This window comes from Aphelocoma coerulescens, chromosome 12, assembly GCF_041296385.1.
Source record: "Aphelocoma coerulescens isolate FSJ_1873_10779 chromosome 12, UR_Acoe_1.0, whole genome shotgun sequence".
NCBI classification, from domain to species: domain Eukaryota; kingdom Metazoa; phylum Chordata; class Aves; order Passeriformes; family Corvidae; genus Aphelocoma; species Aphelocoma coerulescens.
Genome location: NC_091026.1, coordinates 10,788,563 through 10,810,271, shown reverse-complemented (window position 1 = coordinate 10,810,271; position 21,709 = coordinate 10,788,563). Strand labels below are relative to the sequence as shown.

Below are 21,709 nucleotides of genomic sequence, written 5' to 3'. Positions count from 1 at the left end.
TAGCTCAAATACATTATTGATTTGCTCATTTGCCAGGGGCCACTTGTCAAAAGTATAACAGCATTAGTAGCACTTGACGTAATAGGGGAATGGAGAGGTCTGTGATTAAGTTTAGACAGCCTTGTTTGACTTAGTTAATTGGTTAAATATATTCAGTTACATGTGATGCTTCAGAATTTCGGCTCCAATAAAGTATAATATTAATTTTAATTAAAGCTCAACAGAGTTGGCCAAATATTTCTATTTTCTGAATATTTTTCTTAATCACATAATTCATATTCTGATAAAGCAGGGATTCTGGTAGCAACTAAGGCCTGAAGCACTTTGTCTGACCATGAGAACTTGAAAGAAGAATAGATAGACTAACACTGAGGAGAAGTGAATTTATTAACATCTTTCTAACCTGAAGAAAAAAATGAGGTGGAACAAGGAAAAATTCCCCTCTGCCTCAAGACAGGATTAACTTAGGTCTATTCTGACAGATGTATTTCTGCTATTTCTTAAAAATCTAGGATTGTCATGAAATCCATAACTGCAAGAAGTTGCACCTCCTTCTAAGTTTGCCCAGGAGCCTTTGTGTTGGCAATCCCTGATCATTGTTTGCTGTTCTCTTGCTTAAGACCTGCATCTATCACAACAGGAAGGGCTGCCTTAGCTAAGGGTGCCAAAAAGTGGGGACTATCACCACGGAACCCTGAATGATTCCAGAGACGGAATTCCTTTAGTTTCCTGATTAAGGACACTCTTGTAGGACTCCTCCTTTATTTCAGTGCTTTTCTGAGGAGGGAACATTCATGCTAGGGACATGCTCACACCAAAGGCAGATTTGCAAAGAGATGCTCCACGTGGCCAGGAAACTTTCCTTAGCTCTTGCCTGGAGAGGTTCAGTCTGGCTTGCTGAACTGCTGCCATCCTTGGGCCACAAAGATCTCCATCCAAAGCACCTCTCTGGTTACATGAGGAATGTGCAAGCCCCAGTAGCACTGTCAGACTGGCATAACTGGAACAGTCTCACCTGACCACTACAGCACAGCAAGACATCCAGCAGGTGCTCAAAAGGAGGCGTTGGCTGACTCCAGTGAACCCCACTGACGTAATAATTACAAGAGTGGGTATTGCCTCCTTAATGACAGCAATTGAAAGTGCAAATACAGCCGCAGCACATTAAAAATAGCCCGCTGCTCCCATGAAGCAGCAGCTGCATCTGAGGACTTCTCCCAATGCAGAGCTCTCAGGACCGCCCCCCACAGCTTTCCTGCCAACTCCCCAGCCCTCTGCTTTGCATTTCAATTTTTTTTCCTTCTCCCTCCTTAAATGCAGACTCAAAGGTCTGAAAGAAGAAAGATGGAAGGCAATTCTTGTGCTGCCTACTGGCCATAGTCTGTAGTTTTCTTTCTATTACCTACACAGGCAGTCAATTAAAATAATGTGATATTTTTCTTTTGCAGTGTTGGTATCTAGCTCTGCAAGCCTTTAATTATCTGTATAAGTGGAGCCAGGACTGGGAGAGGGTGGAAAGAGCATCCATCCTTTCAGCTGATCTGTCCCTGAGAGCATTTAGCTCAGGTATTTTGAGCCTAGTGATAAAAAATAACCCCCTTTTGCATGTTTTTCCCAGTTCTCTCTGCTGCAAGACCATTAAGGCTCTGATCTCCTGAATTCCACAGGATCTAAATGGCCAGGCACATCTATAAGCACTTCATTGATCAAGGGCCCCAGCTTGGCCCAATGGTCACACTTTGCATAAAAGATGAATTCATAAATCTTCTTTAGAGCATCTGTATGTGGTAAATGATGTTCTTGACAGGGCTGATAAACCCCAGCACCAACTTCTGCTGGTTCAACTCCATGTTTAATGATGCACCCCACTCTAACTTTTTATCACCTGTTATTTGTACACCTTCCCTTAGAGCAAGCACAGCAGGGAGTGCCTGGAGCAGAAGGTGCAGTGTCCTGCTCCTTCCCAGAGCTCTGGTGGGAATGTTCCAGTTCTAAATAAAATGGGTCATTTCCAGCTTTGGGGAGAACTGCTCTCCCTGCTCACATCTTCCTCTAACCCACATCAGATGCCACAAAGGTGGACGAAGGGGCAGCCTCCAACATCAAATGGGAGACAAGAACAAAATCCTGTGCATTGTGTTAAGGATTCATGGTTCTGATGCCTGGGCAATGGGAGGCTTTGCTGAATCATGCTGTCAGTAGTGTTTAACGAGTATGGCAGTGGCATAATGTGTAAAAGGCCACAAGCAGGTTGGGACCCAGTGTGCAGCAGCCCAAAGGAAGAAGGCTGATATCTCACTCTTGTGTTAGAGAAACCAGAGTTATGTTCTCAGGGGAGTCAGTCATGGGGCTGGGACAGACTGAGATATAATTATGGAATAATAATGCATGTTCTTTTCCCACCACTCCCCCCTTTCTAAATTAGCTGTCATGTCACTAAAAACGTTTCTGTGTTCCACAATCAGTCCACTTAACTGTAACAAAGCAGCGCAGATCTATCAAACTCACAATGAGCTCCACTAATGACCGCTGAAATTACCAAATCAGTCCTGCTTCCCAACACCCTGCCCTTCCCTCCACACCCCTCGTCAATCAGAGCTCCGCTTGTGGCCCTGCTCGAGGGGAAACGATGGTGTCAGGCTCCAAATCCACGTCGCTTTGCCATGCAAAGCTGTTCTTCTGGATGCACAGTGATGAGGTTGTTGGGATTGTGCCTTTTTTCACTGTGAGGCGGCTGCTGGATGCCGGGGATGGCTCTAGGCAGGCACTGGAGGCACTGGAGAGAGAGCAGCAGAGGCACAGCCAGCAATAAAATACCAGCAGAGTGCATTGTTCCTGCTCCCTGATTATGAATTTAACTGCATTGCTAAGCACATCTTTTTTTTTTTTTTTTTCCCCGTAACCGCTCCTCGGAAGTGCAATCTCGCTACTATTCAGATACAATGTGGCTTCTATTCTCTCTCCCAGTTTTAATTATGTGTCCGCCACTGCTCCTTCTCCAAGCTGGCGGTCTCTGAGATTCATAATTTCAGCCTGACACCATAGTAACCACTTAGTTTGATTCAAGACTCTAATGTCATCACTGGCTGGTCTTGAATAGAGCAGGGAGAGAGGGTGTAATTTGAAGGCAGCATCACATAGAAACTGCAATTATTTCTCCCTTTCGGAGGGAAATGTAAACAAAAGGTCATCGCTGGTCAGTGCTCTTCATTTCCATCCTCACACACTGACAAGCTGACTTTTTTGTTTATTATTTATTTCCTCACCCACTTACATGCCTCCACACCAACACTAGGAGCAGCAGCCAGTGCTAGTTATCACCCCTGTGCAGGGACATGACTACTCCACTGGGAGGACTCCTCTGGTGTTTGAAAATGGCCCCAGGAGGCTTTGGAAACCAATCTAGTTCCCATTAAGAGACTGGAAGGGACTGTCCCTGATGGGACACACAGATACTGCAGCCCTTCTGCTACAGCCAGAGGCTACAACAGACAGTACACACCAGTGACGGACATCCCTGGCTTCTGCTGTCCTTGCATGGAAAGGTCTTGATTCAGATTCTCTTCTCATTCTTTTCTGCCTTCTCCCACACAGTTCCCACAAAGAATTTCTTACACTGTTCCTCTTAAATTAAATATATGAGTCTCTCCTCTGGAGATCAGACTCCATGACTCCAGGAATGACCCAAGAGCCCTCCTGTCCCCTGCCACCTCAGAGGAATGGTCACACAGGCTCATACTGAAAGAGCTGCTGGGCAGCAGTGCCACAGCACAAGACACTTTCCCCAGGTCCATGGTTTGCCCCTTCTCTGGACACAACCTTTCTCTGATCCTACTGGGAATGGCAGAGACACATAAGATGAATATCAGAAAGACAGATGAATGTGTACTCATAGAAAAATGCAATTCACTCGACAGCATTCGCTGCAAATCCTGCTGCACTAAATGAAGCTTTCCTGCCTTCCCCCAATGGCTCAGTGATAGAAAGGAGTTAAGTGAAAATAAATGCTCATATCAAATCACAGGTATTGATTTTCTGAGCTAGTAAATGAAGGCACTTTATCTCCGATGGGAGATTGAATGTCTGTGTGCCACGCTTTGCTCCATTTTCATAAAAAGGAAGGCATGGTGGAATTATTTTACCTGGCTTCTCATAAAGTGTAGAGGGAGCAGATTCTCATGTCCATGACAAGGGGTATCAATCAGGAACAACGTCATCACAGTGATGGAGCCACCGAGGATTGACAATGGAATAGCAAGCCTGGAAGGCTGGTCCTGGGCATTGGCTCGTCCTTCAGCAGATGTGGCAGTGTCTTTCATGGGTCCCTGTAGTCCCCTTCCCTCTCCAGGTGATGGGGACGGGTAGTTCTCCACAGTTTTTGCTTTGGTTTGCTAGAAGGTAATCCTACATCTAAATCATTTAATTCTACTGGCTGGTTTAAGATGAGAACAAGAGTTTCACTGCTACTTATGCCCTTTTTGAGCTCTAATGAGTACTGAGCAGGATATGATATTAAAATTATAGGTACATTACATTTAATAATCTGTAGAAAGCCTTAAAGGGAGCTGTCCATGGCCTTGAGGAGTCGTTTAGAAGATCAAAGCTGACTGATGCAAAATAATTCATATAGACGGGAAGTCACACTCACAAAGGTCCTTGGAAACACAACCTTTTTTTGACCAGGTTCACCTACACAGGCATGACTAAAAGGGAAAGAGCTAAATTTCTGCATCTGAGATCTGCAGATCTGTGTTCAAACCTTCTGTCTTATCTGGCAGTTACCCATCTTATCAGGCAGATCTCTGGCACTAGCAATCCATCTCTGCAGCCCTCCACCCATTTCACTATGCAGCCAGACCTGATGTATTTTGCTGCCGATATTTTTCAAAGTGAAAGAGATCAAATATATAAAAATAGATACAAAGAAACAAGCCATTAAAAAGCAGACCCCATGCTTTTGCAGAACATGGACTGTTCTGGTATAAAATTGTGCTGCTAAAAAAACCCTGCATTTTCACTCCCTGCCTTTCGTGGCCTTGCACACCAAGATAAATCAGAGAGGGTCCAGTTTAATCCACTGACAGGGAGAAATGAAATGAAATGGCAGGTGGATTTCATCCAGGAGTGATTTTTGCATGGGTGAGGGATGATTAGGAGAGACACTCATGTTCCTGACTTGGAGCCTGGCTTTCTTTTATGTCCCCATAGTATGCAATGGAGAGCCAATCTGGAATCACTGTCTCCAGGGACACAACCACTGACCTTAAATTCTGAGGCTTCTCTGTGTCCTCTACTTGAAGAGACCTGGGATGATACTCAGAGTTTAAGAGAGGATTGGCATGGCCCAATGCTAGTGCTCTGTCCAACCCTAGCCTTAAAATTTCTGCTGAAGTCTGAGGGAACAGGACCAAAATCAAGTCCATCACTTTGGTGGAGACAAGCTCGTTTGTACCATTGTGGATTTCCATAGGACAATAGGAGAGAAAATTGTCTCTTGATAATTACTGGTTAAATCTGAGAGGTGGGAAGGGGCAGTATTTGTCTAAAGAAGTGACAATGTTTACTTTGCTGGGAAGGAAACCTACAGTATATGGGAAGCTGATCAAGACTTCTGTCCCTGTCAGCCCTCTTCCACGAGCCATTGAACGTGGCCCTGTAGGGCAGTGCTGTCATGATGTCAGGCTCCCACGGTGGTCTTTGCTGTGCTGTTGCAAAGCAGCACTGAGATAATAAAAGAAATAGTTTTGTGACAGCATCCTTTGAAATTTACTTTATTATTTCTCGGTTATTGTACCTCCTCAAGGTGGTATGTGAAATCTTCCAGGAGCCCAGATCTGCTCAGGGAGGTGGGCACTTGAAATAAATAAATGGAATAAGGTACTATTTTATAGATCTCAATTGAAGCATTTGAGTCACTTTTGTCAGAGTAATGGGGCAAATAGGTGAGAATTCCTTTTTATTCCCAGTGGGAGGGTTGAACATAAAGCCTGATCATTCTGTTTTGGTAGGGCTTTGATTTTCATGATGACAATCTTTTTATACCACCAAGATTTTTTAGGCTCTCTTTGCAACTGGTTGTGGGTTTGGGGTTTTTTGAGGGGGAGAAGAGGGATTGTTTTGGGGGGCTGGGGGGCTTTTTTGTAGTGGAGGAAGAGGACATGCTACTTTTTATTATTATCCCTCCCACCCACTTGTCTGAGGCATCTTTTTCGATAGTCTTCTTACTGCAACAAGCAGAAACACCACCTTGGTCAACATTTCCACAGAGTGCAAACATCAATTCTCTCTTATTAAGCTGAAGCTAAAATGCTCATAAAACAGTTTTAACAAACCGTTAAAAAGAAGAAAGCATCCACGCTGTGGTGGAAAACATAAAATGCAGTAATTGTCCAAACTTTCAAGAAAGAATGTCTCGGGGGGGGAACCTTTTTCCTTCCTGTGGCAAATTGCCAGAAGACTCCAGGAGACCTCACTTCACCAATATATATTTATTTTTAGGCACAAAATCACCTTTATTTCCCTTGATTCCTGTGAATTTGTTCCAAAGGCAGAGAAGAGAATCTAAAACATTTCCCTTCCCAGTTTCCCGCACATGCTAGCCCTATCTCACATTGCTGCTCTTTTTTAAGTGCTTTCTGAATCTGATTTATTTGCAGTCTCACAAAGGAAAAAAAAAAAACGGTCTTCCTTTCATGTCTACACAGCAACAAGAGAGAGAACTGGAGCATGTGTAGACATATAGGGTGAATTAATCTGATTAAATTCAGGCTTCTAAGTTTAAGCTAGTCACCCAAAGCTCCTTTCGTGCAGTAGACAGACATCTCATCAATATACAGTCAATGGAGCCAGAGGTGTAATTCATCTCATTCCAAAGTAGATGCCTAAAGTAGGTCACATGAATCACACCCTTGAGAGCTTTTTTCTCCCCATTGACTGGAGAAGGATCCCAGTGTGACTAAACCACTTGTAGATACTGAAACCAATGTTGACTGAGTGGCTCCTCTCCATTGCACAGTGCCACTCCATGCCTTCGAATGCCTGTGTGAGCCACTCTTCTCCCCTGACATCTCTGATGCTGAGGGTTTGCTGTTGTCCTGACTTACTCCAGGAAAGTAAGGCAGGTCCAGCTATGGAGATACAGGGATAAAGGCACAGGTCTCACTGAGGGACACTGAGGCAGCCTAGAAGAGCATGGAGAGCAGGGTAGAGCAATATGGAAAAGAAGGTGCCCTAATGGCATTGTTATCCTGATCTTGGATAGTGACCAGTGACCAAAGTGACCAGTGAGTGATAGTGACCAGTGGATAGTGACCAAAGACCAGTGAGCCCTGTGCAGGACAGCACAGCTTTATAGAGCAGTGCTCTGAAAGCATCTTTTGGCAATCAGACGTGAACTCTGCAAGTCCTCACTTACCATCATCATCATCATTATCATTATCATCATCATCATCATCATACCTGGAGAACCCAAGAGGCAGAGAAAGAAGATGACAACATGATTGAATCACGAGAATATAGGAGCTCAACCTTTTTTCTCTGCTGTGGAATGCAATTCACTACCTCTGTGACTCCATTTCCCTCCTGTGGCAATGAAATAAATGTCTCTTCTTTCTCCCTCCTCAGGTTTATCTCTTGGATCTTGAATTTCTTATCATCTTACTAGTTGACAGGGGACGAAGGTATAAACCCATCCAGGCCCAGTGAGCTGTTGATCTCTGGACTTGATACACAGCTTTAGTCCAAATAGCAACAGCATTAGTATTTGGAGATGGGGAAGCAACTGAGAGCTTAGCTGGGAATGTGAAATGGGTTCACTTGGTCATTTTGTTGGAGAAAAGGTGTTTTTCCTTTCTCTGCCAGGAGATTCTTTAACTGACCTTTAGATTAAAAAAATACAAACAAACAAAAAAGAAGAGAAGAGAAGAGAGGAGAAGAGAAGAGAGGAGAGGAGAAGAGAAGAGAAGAGAAGAGAAGAGAAGAGAAGAGAAGAGAAGAGAAGAGAAGAGAAGAGAAGAGAAGAGAAGAGAAGAGAAGAGAAGAGAAGAGAAGAGAAGAGAAGAGAAGAGAAGAGAAGAGAAGAGAAGAGAAGAGAAGAGAAGAGAAGAGAAGAGAAAAAGAAAAGAAGAAAAGAAAAGAAAAGAAAAAAGAAAAGAAAAGAAAAGAAAAGAAAAGAAAAGAAAAGAAAAGAAAAGAAAAGAAAAGAAAAAAGAAAAGAAAGAAAACGACCCAAACTTAAGCTAGACAGCGTGAAAACTGAGCTGTGAAATGCACACCAGTCTGCCCAGGTCTAACTAGAAGCCCTCAAAGCAGAATCCAAAAGTTATTCATGAGATTTTGATGCCAAGTGAAGAGAACTTTTTAAAAGAAAGGGAAGAAACCTGTTGCAGTCAGAACAAGTCAGTGCTTCACACAGCTGTTTTCATGAATCCAGAACGACAGTCCATACATTATTTAAACCATCCAATTTATTGAACAGCTCAAACAGGTTCTCTCTACAGCAGTCAGAGTTGACAAGGGCTCACAGAAAACTTTGCAAGACATTCTGCTTTTAGTCAGTTCTGCTCCAGCCAAGGCAAGCTCTGCTCCCTTGCCTGGATCATTTGCATGTATTTGCACACCTTCCTCCCGTCACCTCTCTCCTGCCTCAGAGCAGAACCTCTGGTGTTAGCAAGAGTCACCTGTGCTTCTTCAGAGAGAGGTGGTGTAGAGCTTCATGGCCCCAGGCCAGCGCCTTCATATGCAGTGATGACTCTACTGGCAACATCACAGCACCGGTATAACAGAGAGCACAGGAGAAGATGAGCCTTTAATAACATCTATTCGGAGATCTGTTGGAACTGAAATAGCAGACATTAGCTGCAAGGCAAGTGCTCTCCCATCCATGGGTTTCAAGAGAAAACTGTGTTTGAAATCCTTTCCAACACTCCCAGTGAACCGACCACCCTTGGGTATCAGAAAGATGCATATGCCATAAAAGAAGTTAGAAGCCCACATGTTTCCAGGTAAAACCCACACAGGCAGGTCTCTTACAAGCTGTGGAACTGGGAAGAAAACCAAACTTTTTCACCCTTCAAATAATCCTTGTTTTTCAGCCTGCACTTGAATGAAAGTTTGTATCTTCAGTTGAGGGATCCCAACGAGCTCTTGTTCTTTTCCTTAGGAACAATCCTTTGCCTCTCCAAGATTTTCTCACATCTGAGTCACAAAGTTTTGTGTTTATGTTGGAAATGTGTGTGAGCAGATCTTCCCTAACTAGCAGGGCATTGGCAAGAAGCAGCTGAACAGGAACATGCTCCATGCACAGACACACTCAATGGACCCAGCACAGCTAGTTATAAATCTAATAAACTGGCAAGCACTGCAAGCCTTATGCTGCCCATAAATAATTCACTGCCAGCATGCTTGTAGGAACAGCACCTTCTGCATAGTCCATGGGAAAGTCTAACAGGTACCAAGCCCTGTTGACTCCAGTAATTGATCCTGTTTATTGCTGCAGTGCCAAAGGGCCAACACAGAATGAGCCCCCTTTGGGCTAAGCACTGCATGCACACAGACTCTTGGGTTTAAAAGGACTGTGGGAGGGGAAGTCTCTGGTGTGTTAGCTCAGCCCCAGGACTGTCAAGACACAAAATTTCTTTCCTCTCCACGAAACAGCAATAGCTTTTAGGCAAAATTCTCTGCTTTGTGTTAGAAATAGACCCCAGCTGCTGAGTGTGGAGTCTGATAAGGATGTGAATGTCTCAAGCTCTAAAGGATTTGTATGAGTTTGACTTACTACACTGGTCTCTGCAGCATGTTTCACCCCACTGGGAGGAAGTGGCTGAGCAGGGACAAAGATTTTTCCCCTTCTGAGGACCTGGGGTGTGATGAAGGTCTTGGGAGGGGATCTGAGTGGACCAGCACCAAGGCAATGTGCAGAGTGGGGAGGAGGATGTAGTTGTAAGAAGGTGTTCTCCATCATGGTTCCAGACCAGAGTGAGCCATGAAACAAGGAGAGGGGAATCTCCACTGCCAGGAGCTTTCAAATTCAGAGAAGGCAAACTCAGCAGCAGAAATTTCCTTTTCTTTGTCTCCTTTATTGCATGAGGACTTCTGGTTGGTGGCAGGAAGAGCTGAGGTGGCAAAAAACAATGACTCCTGTTAGGATTGAGTGAATCTGACAGGTTTCATGTCAGCGAGGGGCAGAGACCAGGCTCTGCAGTGTGATGAAAGGGATGTCTTGAGGGCACACTGGCGTATCTGAACATGGGGCTCTGGGACACACCAGAAGGCACCAGGGATGTCAACAGAGCAAAGGGCACCAAGGTGCCCACAGCTGAACCGGCCACATGCCACCCAGGGATGCTCTGTCCCTTCCTCCTGGTCAGTTGGCCACTGGGTTCCATTGCCAGGGGCAGGTTCTGTGTCAACAGTCCCTGGAGATCTTTTGCCAGGGGCAGCTGGTGTGTTACGGGGGTAACGTACAGTTACTTCATAACTGACACACAGTGCATGTGGTCAGTGCAGTGCTGGCCCCTAGCCCACAGTGTCCATCAGGACAAAACAGGAGAACAGAGCTGGTGAAAGGCTCTGTGCATAGCCAACCCCACATCTTGCCCCGTAGCGATGAGGCATTTGGGGAAGCTTCTCTAGTCCCCATCCATAGCATGGCAGAGAGACTCCTTGCCTGCTCAGGGGTGGCCCTGGAGGAGGATGGGGCTGCCCAGGAGAGCAGCTCTCCAGTGGAGCCCCATGATGTGACTGCAGAGCAGCCACTTCAGCCTGGTGAGTGAGGGGCCCTGCTGGGCTGGGCAGGGCTGGGGACCTTGTGCAATGCCAGGATCCCATTTCCCCAGCATGCTGGGAACAGGGGACCCAGACAGGCACTCTCCAGCTGGGTCAGGGAAGGGGGAAGAGGGATGGGCAGAGGGCAGATGTCCTCCCTCTGCTCTCTCCTGTTGCCAGACCCTCTGCAGCCCTCCCTGCTCTCCCCTCCATTAGATGTCAGCTGGCTGCCATTGTATAAAACAAAGCAGGAAGCCATGGATTTCCTCCAGGCCTTTGTCAGGAGCCCCTACCAGGTAACCGTGGCCAGTTCAAAGGCTGCTGTGCCTGTCCAGTTTGCTGGCCAGGCAGAGCTGCTGTTCCCACAGGGCACTGCACCCCAGGGCTCCGGTCCTGCTGGCTGAAGGTCCCCCTCTCATGCTCCCTGGTTGTCTCTCTGTCCCTTGTCTGCCAGGGCGAAGATGACAAAAGGATGTTCCTGCAGAACATCATCAGTGTGTGCAGAAGTGCCTTGGACACTGACTTGTTACAGGGCCTGGAAGTCTTCTTCCAAAATAACAACCTGGCAGATAAGGTCAAGGTGAGGGGACACCCGGCACTCTGCCACGCTGCAAGGGCAGCACTTGGGCAGGGCTGGTGGCACGGGGTGCCAAGTCCCAGCCTGGTTGTGCTCTGCAGATGATGCTGGAAGAGGAGCCCAGGCACTGCCTGCACTCCCCTGTGAGGGAGCTCGCCATGCGTGCCATCGCTGCATTGAGGTACCTGCTCAACCCTCCTGGGCACCCCTGCCCTGAGCTCTGTGCCCACCTGCCCAGCCCTCCCAGGGACTGCTGCCCCAGAGCTCTGTGCCCACCAGCAAACAGCCTCGAGGTGCTGCTCCCAGCACCAGCCTCCAACTGGCTCCCCTCTCTCTCTGCAGCTCTGTGGGGACAGTGCTGGAGGGCAAAAGGAGAAGCCTCCTTGAAGTCTGCATCTCCAGGTTGTTCTGGCTTCCTCCATATGAGGAAACAAGTGAAGGAAACAAATACTACCAGCCGGTAAGTGCTGGATGAGCTTCAGGAGTCCCCAGTCCCTCTGAGCTGCTCCCTGCCCACCCCAGGCTGCCCCATGACCAGGGATTCAAGGCAGGGCAGGGTTGCAGCCTTGCTTTGCCACCCTGCTTCCTCCATCCTCTTTCTGTGGTCTGGCCACATCCAAAACCACAGGCTGCTGTGGTGCAGCAGGCTGCCTGACCCTGGGGCTCTCCCAGGCAACTCAGGCATCTTCCTCTGGCACTGGGAGTTCACATCAGCCTCCTGCGGTGGGAGGGACAGCAGAATCACCACCACTACTCTCTGTCTTCCTTGCAGACCCTGTTTGCCATGGATGACATGCTGCACGCAATGGTGTTCCAATCTCCTTCCTCCGTAGCTGTCGAGGAGCTGCAGCACATCTTGGAGGTCTGGCCTGTACAAACAGTGGGTGTCCCAGGGCTGTTCCTCGCCCTGGAGGGGAAGGATTGCTTGCTTCTGGGTGGGTGATCGCCAGCCCCGAGCCATGCAGGCAGAGCCTGCTGCAGGGAGGGTGCTCACCTTCCCTGGGGAAGCAGGGGCTGGCACCAGGCTCCTCCGGAGTGCAGTGGCGGCAGAGGATGGCAGCTGCCTGGCCACAAGGTTGGCCCGGGACATTTGTCCCAGGGCTGAGAGGACCCCAGGGGCAGGAGACCCCCAAGATTTTGCTGAGGGTCAGAGGAAGCCTTGAGGGACAGTGTGAGCCCAGCCCAGGAGTGGAGCCACACTGCTGCTGCTGGAGTTGGTGTCTGCTCTCTTCCCAGGTGCTGCTGGACCTCACCAACTCCGAGAACAGAGCTGTGCAGGAGAGGGCCCTAAGCAGGATCCAAAGGCTGAGCCGTTCACTGGTCAACTTTTCCATAAAGGATGTAAGGACCCTGCACCCTCCACCCAGGCCATGCCCCGCTCCCTGCAGCTCTCCTTGCAGGGCTGCTGCCCAGCTGGCTGCTCCTGGATCCAGCCCTGGGCACACCTTGGGGGCAGGGGTCTGGCACCAGCCGCCTGCCTCAGCCCTTCTGCTGTTCTGCCTCCCTCACCCAGGCCCAGCGAGGTGAGATCATAGAAACCCAGATCCCCATCCTGGGACAGCTGCTGGTGCGTCTCCTCCGTTTCCAGCTCTCCAAGGGAAAGACTAGATACTCAGCTTTGAAGGCTTTTTATAACATCTGTGATTTCATCGGCATGGAAAAAAGTAAGAGCTATTGAGAGAGGCGTCATCCCTCCTCTCACGTATTCCCAATGGCTCTGCTTCTCTTCCTGACTGCCTTTGCCCCTCCAGCTGCTTCCTGGAGCACCCCAGCTCTCAATTACTGCAGCAGCCAAGTGCTTTCCATGTGTTCACACCCTGTTCTCTGCTGCTCACCCTCCCTGCTTCTTTCCCCACCCTGAATTCCACTGGGCTGGGGACTTCCCAAGCCAAAGCTGTCATTGATCACTGCGACCATGGATGCCCCCCACAAAATCTCCTTGCCTACCTCATCCTGCTCCCTCACAGCAGATCTCGGGATGGTTTGGGAAGCAAAAGCTGCTGACTGATTGGTTCTCCTGCACTTCCCCCACCCTTTAGGGAGGATGTCAGATCCTACCAATAGAGGACACCTGCAACTACCTTTCACTCTCTTGCAGTGGTACTGCTTTGTCAGTGCCCAGATCAAGGTAATGAGTTCCCCCCTGGATGGGACTCTGCTCCAGGACATCAACAGGGGCCTTGTGCATGCAAAGGGACCCTGAATAAATGGGGATGTCCCTGGTGAGAGGGTTCCTGCTGTCACTGAGCAGGGATGCTCTGGAGTCCCAGCACAGCTCCAACCCTCCTGGACACAAAATTCTCTGGAGGGCCATCATCCCATGCCTGTGAGCCCTCCTCATCCTCCCCTGTGCAGGAACTGCAGCCACTGCTGCCAGCTTTCCTGTGGGTGCTGTCAGCAGCACCGCCAGGGCTTCTTTTTGCTACCCAGCCAAGTGGCACCACGAGGGCACTCGGTGTGACAGGCCTTTGCTCCCTTCCTTCCTGCCATAGGCCTTGGAAACATACTTCACCCCTTGGGAGAAGACAGACATTGTCCTTTCGGCCATTGAGGCCATGAGGGACTCCGAAGCCTTTGACCATCAGGCAGCAAGGAACTTCCTGGACGTGGCCATGAGATCCCCTGAACTGTGGCTGACGGATGTAAGTGCCTGGATTGCCCTGCCCTTCACTCTGTCAGGCCATGTCCCTCCTGCCTCCCTCCATCGCAAATCCAGGAGTCTCGTGCCCCTGAAGCCACAGCTGCAGGCAGCAGAGAGGGCTGGGAAGGGCACCTGAAGACAAGGCTGTGTCCCCTCCAGGTGCTGAGCATTGTGCAAGGCATCCGTGCATGCCTGGAGCACACCAGCCCAGCGTCAGACGTGCAGAGCCTGCACACCCTGCTTGGTGTGCTGGCTCGTGAGTCCCCCAGTGAACTGCTATGCAGCATGTTGACCTCTGTGGCACCACACGACAGGTATCAGCCCCAGCAGCCCCGAGGGAAAGGGGAGAGACCCCGAAATCTGGCCTGGCTGTGTGCACCTGGGCACGGGGCCATGGCTGAGGCAGCCCTGCTGATGCAGCACTGTGTTTGCAGCACCTCCCTGGCCATGTGGGACGTGATGTATTCCCAGAACAACATCAGGTCCAAGTTCTGGACGGAGCTGCAGGGAAGCATTCACTCCCAGGAGCAGCAGGACTGCGAGCTGTTCAGCCCCACTGTGCTGTATGCCATCAGAGTTTATAAGGTGGTAAGTGACCTGCCCTGGCTCACCTTGGGGACAGGAGACACTCGTCACACATGTCCTGCCTCCTCTGTGCCAGCTCTTGCTCTCCAATCACTCCTCAGAGACTGCCAGTGCTCAGAGGACAGAAGGAGCCTGCAAAAGCCCCATGGGCTGTCCACAGGATGGGCACCTGGCCCCAGTGCCCTCACCTGGAGCTGCCTGAGGGGAGCAGGAGCCCCACAGCTCTGCCAGCCACTCACCACCACCTTTGTTTCAGATGCTGAACCCCATCGACACCGAAATCCTTGAACTACTCCAGGAGAACAAGATGAGCCCAAAGCTGGAATGTCTCTCACTGCTACTTGCGGGTCTCAGCACCACCTTGGAGAGTCCTGAGAAGGTGAGCAAGGTGTTGAGTTGAGCCACACTGGCCAGAGAGGTGCCTTGGCCTCAGCTGGGCATCAGGAGTGGGTGGCGGTTCCCAACACCCTCCCTGCCATGGACAGGGCTGGTGGGTGCCCGGGAGCTTTCCAGGCCTGTAGGGTTACCAAGCCATTGTCATGATCAGCAAAGGGGGGCAATCAAGCTGAGGACGGGGAGTTTTTGCTCTCCTGCCCTCCTCTCCCTGCTCTCCCTGCTCTCCCATTCCCTGCTCCCCACATACCTGGCTGCTGCCAGGTGGGCTTTGACTGCCTCCCCAAGAGGAAACTCTGTGCTTCATCCAGGCAAGAAGACTTCAGTTCCTGCTGCCAGATGTTGTGGAGCACCTGCAACACCCTGACAAAGCCATCAGGATGAAGGCCCTGCGGGTGTTCCAAAATGTGGTGCATCACACAGAGAGCAAGGAGGCCAGCAGCATCGCTGTGCAGCTCTCAGAGCGTCTCCTGCCACTCTTTGATGATGTATGGACACTCAAACCACCATCTTCTGCCCTCCTCCAGCCCTTCAGGGATGTTCTCTGCCTCTGGGAAACCTGGGCTGGACTTCTTGCTCATCGTGTCCTCCCCTCCCTCCCAGGAGTGCAGCGAGCTGCGAGAGTGCTCCATCCACCTCTTTGAACACCTGCTGGAGTCTCTGGTGGGCAGGGACAAGAAGAGAATGAAGAAAAAAGCACGGAGGGGACTGGTGCCGCTGCTGCTCCACATGAATGAGCAGACCCAGAGTGTGGCCCAGGTGAGGGGCTCAAAGCTGGGCAGTGGTGACCCCATGGGGGTGGTCTTGGTGTTGTGGGCAAGGGCTGCTGGCCCACACTTGCCCTACCTGGCCCAGCAGCCTGTGCCCAGGCCTGAAGGCACCAAAAGGCTTCCCAGATTTCCCTGCAGGGCTTTGAGACCCTGCCCTTGCCCACCAGGGCTGTGCCCAAGAGTATCCTAGGTGTTCTGGCCAGGATACATCCCAGGTCCTGAAGGCAGGATGAGCCCAGGCCTCAGACCTCTGCCCACCTGGACCTGAGGCAGTCCTGGCTGTGGGATGCCTACCAGGGTCTCTGGGACTGCAGCCTGGCCAAGAGGAGGGGGACTTCAGATGCCCTTCCCCAGCCCTGGGGCCATGTCCCATTGTCTGCTGCTCGGCAGGTCTCCAGGAAAGCCCTCCTTGCCGTGGCTGGGATCCTGCAGTGGGGAGAGCTCAAGAAGCCGATCCAAGCACAGCACCTGTGGGAGATCGCAGAGCTCCTGGTGAGAATAACCTTGGAACCCCAGGGTCCCCTGCCTGCAGCCGGCCCCAAGAGCTCCTCTCTAGGCACCTCCTCTCTTCCCAAGGGTTCTGAGGGAGTCCTCAGCACACCTGGCTCCTGGCAGATGCACAGAGGCATCTCAGGGCTCTCGGAGGCCACTCTGTCCATGGCTGTTCTCTTCCCATGGAAGATGGGAATATCCTGGGCGGGAAGGGGAGCGCCGGGAAGAGGTACTGCTCTGGCCAGCTGGGGAGGGCCCATGTCAGCCCCGTGCCCTTGTGCTCTCTGCAGCTGGCAAAGGACAGGAGCAAGGCAGAAGAGTACCTGCAGCAGAGCCTGCCGTACCTGAAGGACCCTCAGGCCACCATGCGAGAGGCGGCCATCAGGTTCATCGGTGAGCCCCAGGGTCCCTGTCTGGGCAGCCCAGCCCCCGGCCCTCAGCCCTGGGCAGGCCTCCCTCTGCCACCCCTGCCCATGCAGGTGGGCTTGGTGGCTGCCTCACTCAGTGCCACCTCCTGGCCTACTGGTGCTTCCTGGATGGTTGGTCCCTGGTGAGGGGGAGAGCAGGGCTGGGGAGGAAGGGCATGACAGAGCTCTCTGCCCAGGACTGGCCGTGCAGCAGCTGCGAGACCGGAGCAGGGAGACACTGGATGAGATCGAGAGGGGTGACTGGGGACAATGGGCTGGGGGGAAGCAGGAGGGGGTCTCTGCAGACACAGGGATTCATCTCTGCTCTTTCCTTCGGTCACAGCCTTTCTGGCCGTGGCCATGGTGGACCCTGAGTGCTCCATCCGGTGCCTGGCAGACCAGACCGTCCTGGTGCTGAGGGTTCTCAGTCCACAACGAAGACCCAGAGGGATCCTGCGAATGCTGTGCTGCCACTGAGCCTGGCACACGGGTCACTTTCCTTGAGGACCCAGGGAATTGGATTAGATTAGATTAGATTAGATTAGAAGTGAATTTAATAAAATTGTTGTAAATACGTGATTGAATAAGGCCAGGCCTGGCAGTGCCTTGGGCATGTTGAGCAACCCATGTCCTTCCCAGTCTTCCCCCTCCATTCCTCCAGTCCCTGGCTGTTTGGACACTGACTCCTCACTGAGCTCCTCATGAGCTGGAGATCTGCATAGCATCAGATGTGGAGTGCAGGGTGCTGAGATTTCTAACCCAAAATATACCTGCACTGCCTTCATTAAGGACCTGCTTCTCTTTGGACCATCTGTTGAGTAGTGCTCAGGTCTGTGGATCCTGTCCATTTGAGCAAAATGAAACCAGGCTTGGTTTGGGGCAGTGAGGTTCCTTCAGGATCGAGGGGGCATTTGAGGGAGACATGATTCCTCTCCCTGTGCTCAGCCACGCATCCCTGGGGCTCACCAGGTTCATGCTCTCCTCTCTACAGTCATGAACACAAAAAGCCTTTGGGCTGCTGCCAGAACAAGTTCCCAGAACTCTGCCTTAGCCCGCTCCTCTTACTTACAGAAGTTTCTGCCACAGAATTGCCTTCCCAAAACCTCCTGCCTGCCCATCAGACATTAAACTCAGATGATGTCTACCCAGGGCAAACCGAGAAGCTCAGGCTGGAAAGCAGTAGGTACAGTAGAGGATGCAGGTAGAAGGCCGAATCAATGACTTTAAGAGAAAAACTACAATCACGCCCCATGCTGTCACCAAAAAAAAGCTGTATCCCAGATAACAGAGCAGAGAATCACACTTTTTTTCCACCAGACAATGGCTTAAATTGATCTAGTATAGGAAGTCATCTTGACTAATCCTAATTTTATAGAATCTAATGGCCATCGCTTAGCTGTGATCACACTTTACCCAGTATGTGAAAGAGACACAGGTCGAGTTAGGGTGGATACAAAGGCAAGTGAGAGATTATCTGCTTTACCGCTGTTGAAAATGAGGCAGGAAAGAGGGTGGAGGGTAATAAACCCATCCTGATTGAGCAAGGCAGCTCCTTAGCACATCACAAACTGCATGAACGGATCCTGAGCACTGCAGAGATCTCCGCTCTGTACTGGTTTTCAAAGATTACTCGTCCTGTAATCTGCCTTTTAGATGGCCCATGACAAAAGGCCTCTGATTAAGCACTTCTTTTGCTTTGTTACACTTCTGGGTGAAATTGGTGCTCCTGAAAATAAAATAACTGAATAAAAATGAAAAGAGACAGGACTGGTTGCAGGCTCACAGTGCTGGAGGCTCCTCAGTGTCTGGTCCAAAGCTGTTGGAATTTTAGCCATAACTCATTCTGGGTCAAATGCAACATTTTACTCAACCAGAAATAAATAATTTAATTTTAGGTTTTGGGAAACTTATTGTAGGTCTATGAAACATTCATATAAAAAACCCAGTTAGATTACTTTTTTCCTACTTTGAGGAAAACTTTTTAAGTACTTTAAAACAGAACCCATTCACCAAAACAGACAAAGCTGCAAAATTATTTGGCTTACCCATGCCTGCAATTCAATAAAATGCTTATGAGCTACTCCATACAGCTTTACTATCAAAGGAAAGTAAGCTTCTCATTTAAGTTTCTTTTTCCAGTGGGATTTTACAGAGCTTAGAAGAGACTTTTTTTTCTAATTCTCTTTAAAAATTATCCAAGAATTATCTTTATAAGGGCCGTGGTGGCTGCAGGGGGAACAAGCAAATTAAACTTACTAAAACCAAAACCAACAAACACAGCAACGTTTCCCCAACGCTTTCCCTGCACTTGGGGAAAGGAAAGATCAAATTGAACACCACGGTGCACAGGGAGCCCATCTCCTCTCCCTTCAGCAATCCAAGTGCTCGTTTTTCCATCAGTGAGGACATGCTTCCCAGCCATCACAGCTTGTACTGATCCACAGCCGTTTAGCAATCCAGGCCACACACACAGCTTCAGCTCAAAGCTCTGATTTTTTGCTTTCCCTTAGGACAAGTGAAACGCTGCATTACACAAATGTAGTACAAGCAAGTGGCATCTCTGCTGAACGGCGTGGATGATGCTTGCAGGGCACACGCATGGCTGGAAAGTTAAGTCCTGAAGCGATGAAGTGACAAAGTGAGGAAGGAGAGGGAGAGGAATTCCTCTTTCCTCTGTGATGGCCATTGTGCTCTGGTAGGGAGGAGAGGCATTTTTTAACTCATGGAATATAAACTGCCTGTAAAATAGTGTTGCTAAAGGGTGGAAGATAACGCGTCTGAACATCTCTCAGAACTCTGCTTTTGGGAGGGCTTGTTGGCACGGTGGCAGTGGAGGGGATGGAGTAGAGGGGAGTTCAGTCCCAGAAAGCACATCTGCAGTGCCAGGCACAGATACCTGAGCCAGCAAGAGGGTCAATGTCCCCATGGCTTGTCAAGATAAAATCCTCAGCTTGGTAAGCAAGGCAATGCGTGTCACATACAGCCGAATGAGTTAGTCTTTCTAACTCTTTCCCTCTAAAAAAGTGATTCCACAGGTCCCAAGTCACCAAGCAGAGGTAACCTGGATTGCAGAGCATTGCTGGTACAACTGCACATGAGGTAAATCCTCTTTAGAGGTCTTTCTCTGCCTGGGAGAATTGGTTCTCCTTCATCTCAGAGGGAATTTTTTACAAGTCCTGGATCCATTAGCAGTCCAAACACACATCTGTTTTTTATGGCTCCACCCAGTTCCCATCCAGGGAACTGAATAACAATTTTGATTAATGAAGAGTTCAAAGTCTGGATTAGCCATTTGTTCCAACTGGTTCCTGAATTAAGCAGCCAGACTGGGAAGTCAGAAGCATCTCCATGAGCAACTGGCCAAGACCCTGTACCTGTAAATCTGACAGGCTGAATTCTGCTCTTCTTTGCTCGCCTGCATACACACCTGAAAAGGTCAGGGAAATCACTTCATCCTGACAACTGGAGCAGCAGGCAAAAGCAGAGACACCTGAAAGACCCCCGTGTTTTTCAAGTTTATACATTGCTGTTCCAAGGGAGAAGTGTATTTCCTCTCAGCCCCAGAGACCTGAAGATTCAACAATGTCCATACAGATGTCAGAACAAACCTCTCCTTCCTATCTCCTTGAGATCTCAAACAGCTGCTTCAGTATTCCTTTAAACAAAAGGGCAGTTGGTGTTCCAGATGTTTTACTTCACCACTGAATGATTTTTTTTGTCCCTTCAGCATCCATCCCCATGCTTCTTTTTGCAATTCTGTTACCTAATTTTAATTTGCAAGAGCAAATTGCATGAGCACAACGTTTTGCCTTTCACCTCTGCCCCATTACTCATTAGATGTGCAATTTTCAAAGTAGATATCCCAGGGACAGAAGCAGGAGGTAGCTGAAGATTTTGCTTTTGGGGGCAGGCTCTGCTGATAATTCTTGAATTGGGGAAGATTATTAAAGCAGTAGGATACCTGAAGTTTTAGTGATTCAACTCCTTTCCTATCAGCCTTTGAACAAACAGTGGAAGAGAGCCATGATTTGCCCTGAGAAGAAGTCAATTAGATAAAGCAGGATGCACGAGTGTTTGATAAACTCTTCCCTCAGCTCTTCCCTTGGTGGTTGTTCCAAAATATGCATATAAGCTTGGTGTTCCCACCAAAAAGAAGCATTTCCAAGGGTCCCTATCAGAACAGGGGAGAAGGAAGGTGGGAGGCAAGAACAAGAACCTGAGTTGTCCAAATTGAGCCTGCAGAGCCACACGTTATGTGCTACCCCCTTTCAAGATGTCCAAGTTCTGCTTGCCCTGGGATGCTGTGCCACAAAACTTCAGACGTAGCTGTCACCAGAGCCCTGAGCTGGAGCATCACAGCCCCTTGATCCCAGCTCCACTGCAGTAAATGTTTGGGGAGGGCTGACTCCTTGCTCCTTCCAATGCACAAATATCCCTGACCACACCTCTGGGGAGAGAGGAAATTGTCAGCCAAGCAAACTGCTTTTTGGATTGTTTTTTGTCCCATTGTGAGAGCTTCACTTTAGGAGCTACCATGGGAAGGGGTGACATGATCAGGTGAAAACCCCACATCCCAGAGGTTGCTGCAGGGGCACAATATATATTAATAAACTGATTCCTTGCAGCTGAGGCAGAAGCACGGAGCAGCCACTGACTCTTCAGAAGACTATAGATTTTTGATGAAGCAATGTGGAGAAAAAGACCTATTTTAGACCTAAATAATAAAAATAATAAAGGGAGGCAAATAAATAAATAAGTAAATTCTGCTTGATAAATGCATTATTAGCTGTAGTAGGAGCAATTACTAGAAGAATGGGAAGTGACAGCTGCATGTCCCAGATAGCCAAAGCACAAAAGGGGAATTTTAGACAAATGTCCTTCAGATAATGGATTTGTTTCTCATCTACTTTGGGGAGGGAGGTGGGAGATATGGGAAGCGTTAACAGGCTGTGCCTCACATAGGGAGCAGAGATGCTGCAGGAATAATTTAGCTTTTTTTTCTTCCCTGGTGCATCTGACTTCATATTTATTTAAAGCAATGTGTGTTTCTCCGTCCTCACCCTCCTTGCTCAGAGCTATT

The 21,709-nt window shown here is 49.2% G+C and overlaps 1 protein-coding gene across 1 annotated transcript; it reads left to right on the top strand.

Annotated features, from left to right (window-relative positions):
* Window positions 1–13,385: 13,385 nt before the first annotated feature.
* Window positions 13,386–18,706, top strand: LOC138117790 (maestro heat-like repeat-containing protein family member 6). The gene is made up of 10 exons (XM_069028351.1): window positions 13,386–13,469; window positions 13,834–13,983; window positions 14,142–14,296; window positions 14,417–14,570; window positions 14,824–14,946; window positions 15,272–15,448; window positions 15,564–15,719; window positions 16,121–16,222; window positions 16,513–16,615; window positions 16,973–18,706. The coding sequence occupies exons 1-10, from the start codon at window positions 13,386–13,388 to the stop codon at window positions 17,104–17,106; spliced, it is 1,338 nt and encodes a 445-aa protein (XP_068884452.1). The 3' UTR covers window positions 17,107–18,706.
* The last annotated feature ends 3,003 nt before the right edge of the window (window positions 18,707–21,709 follow it).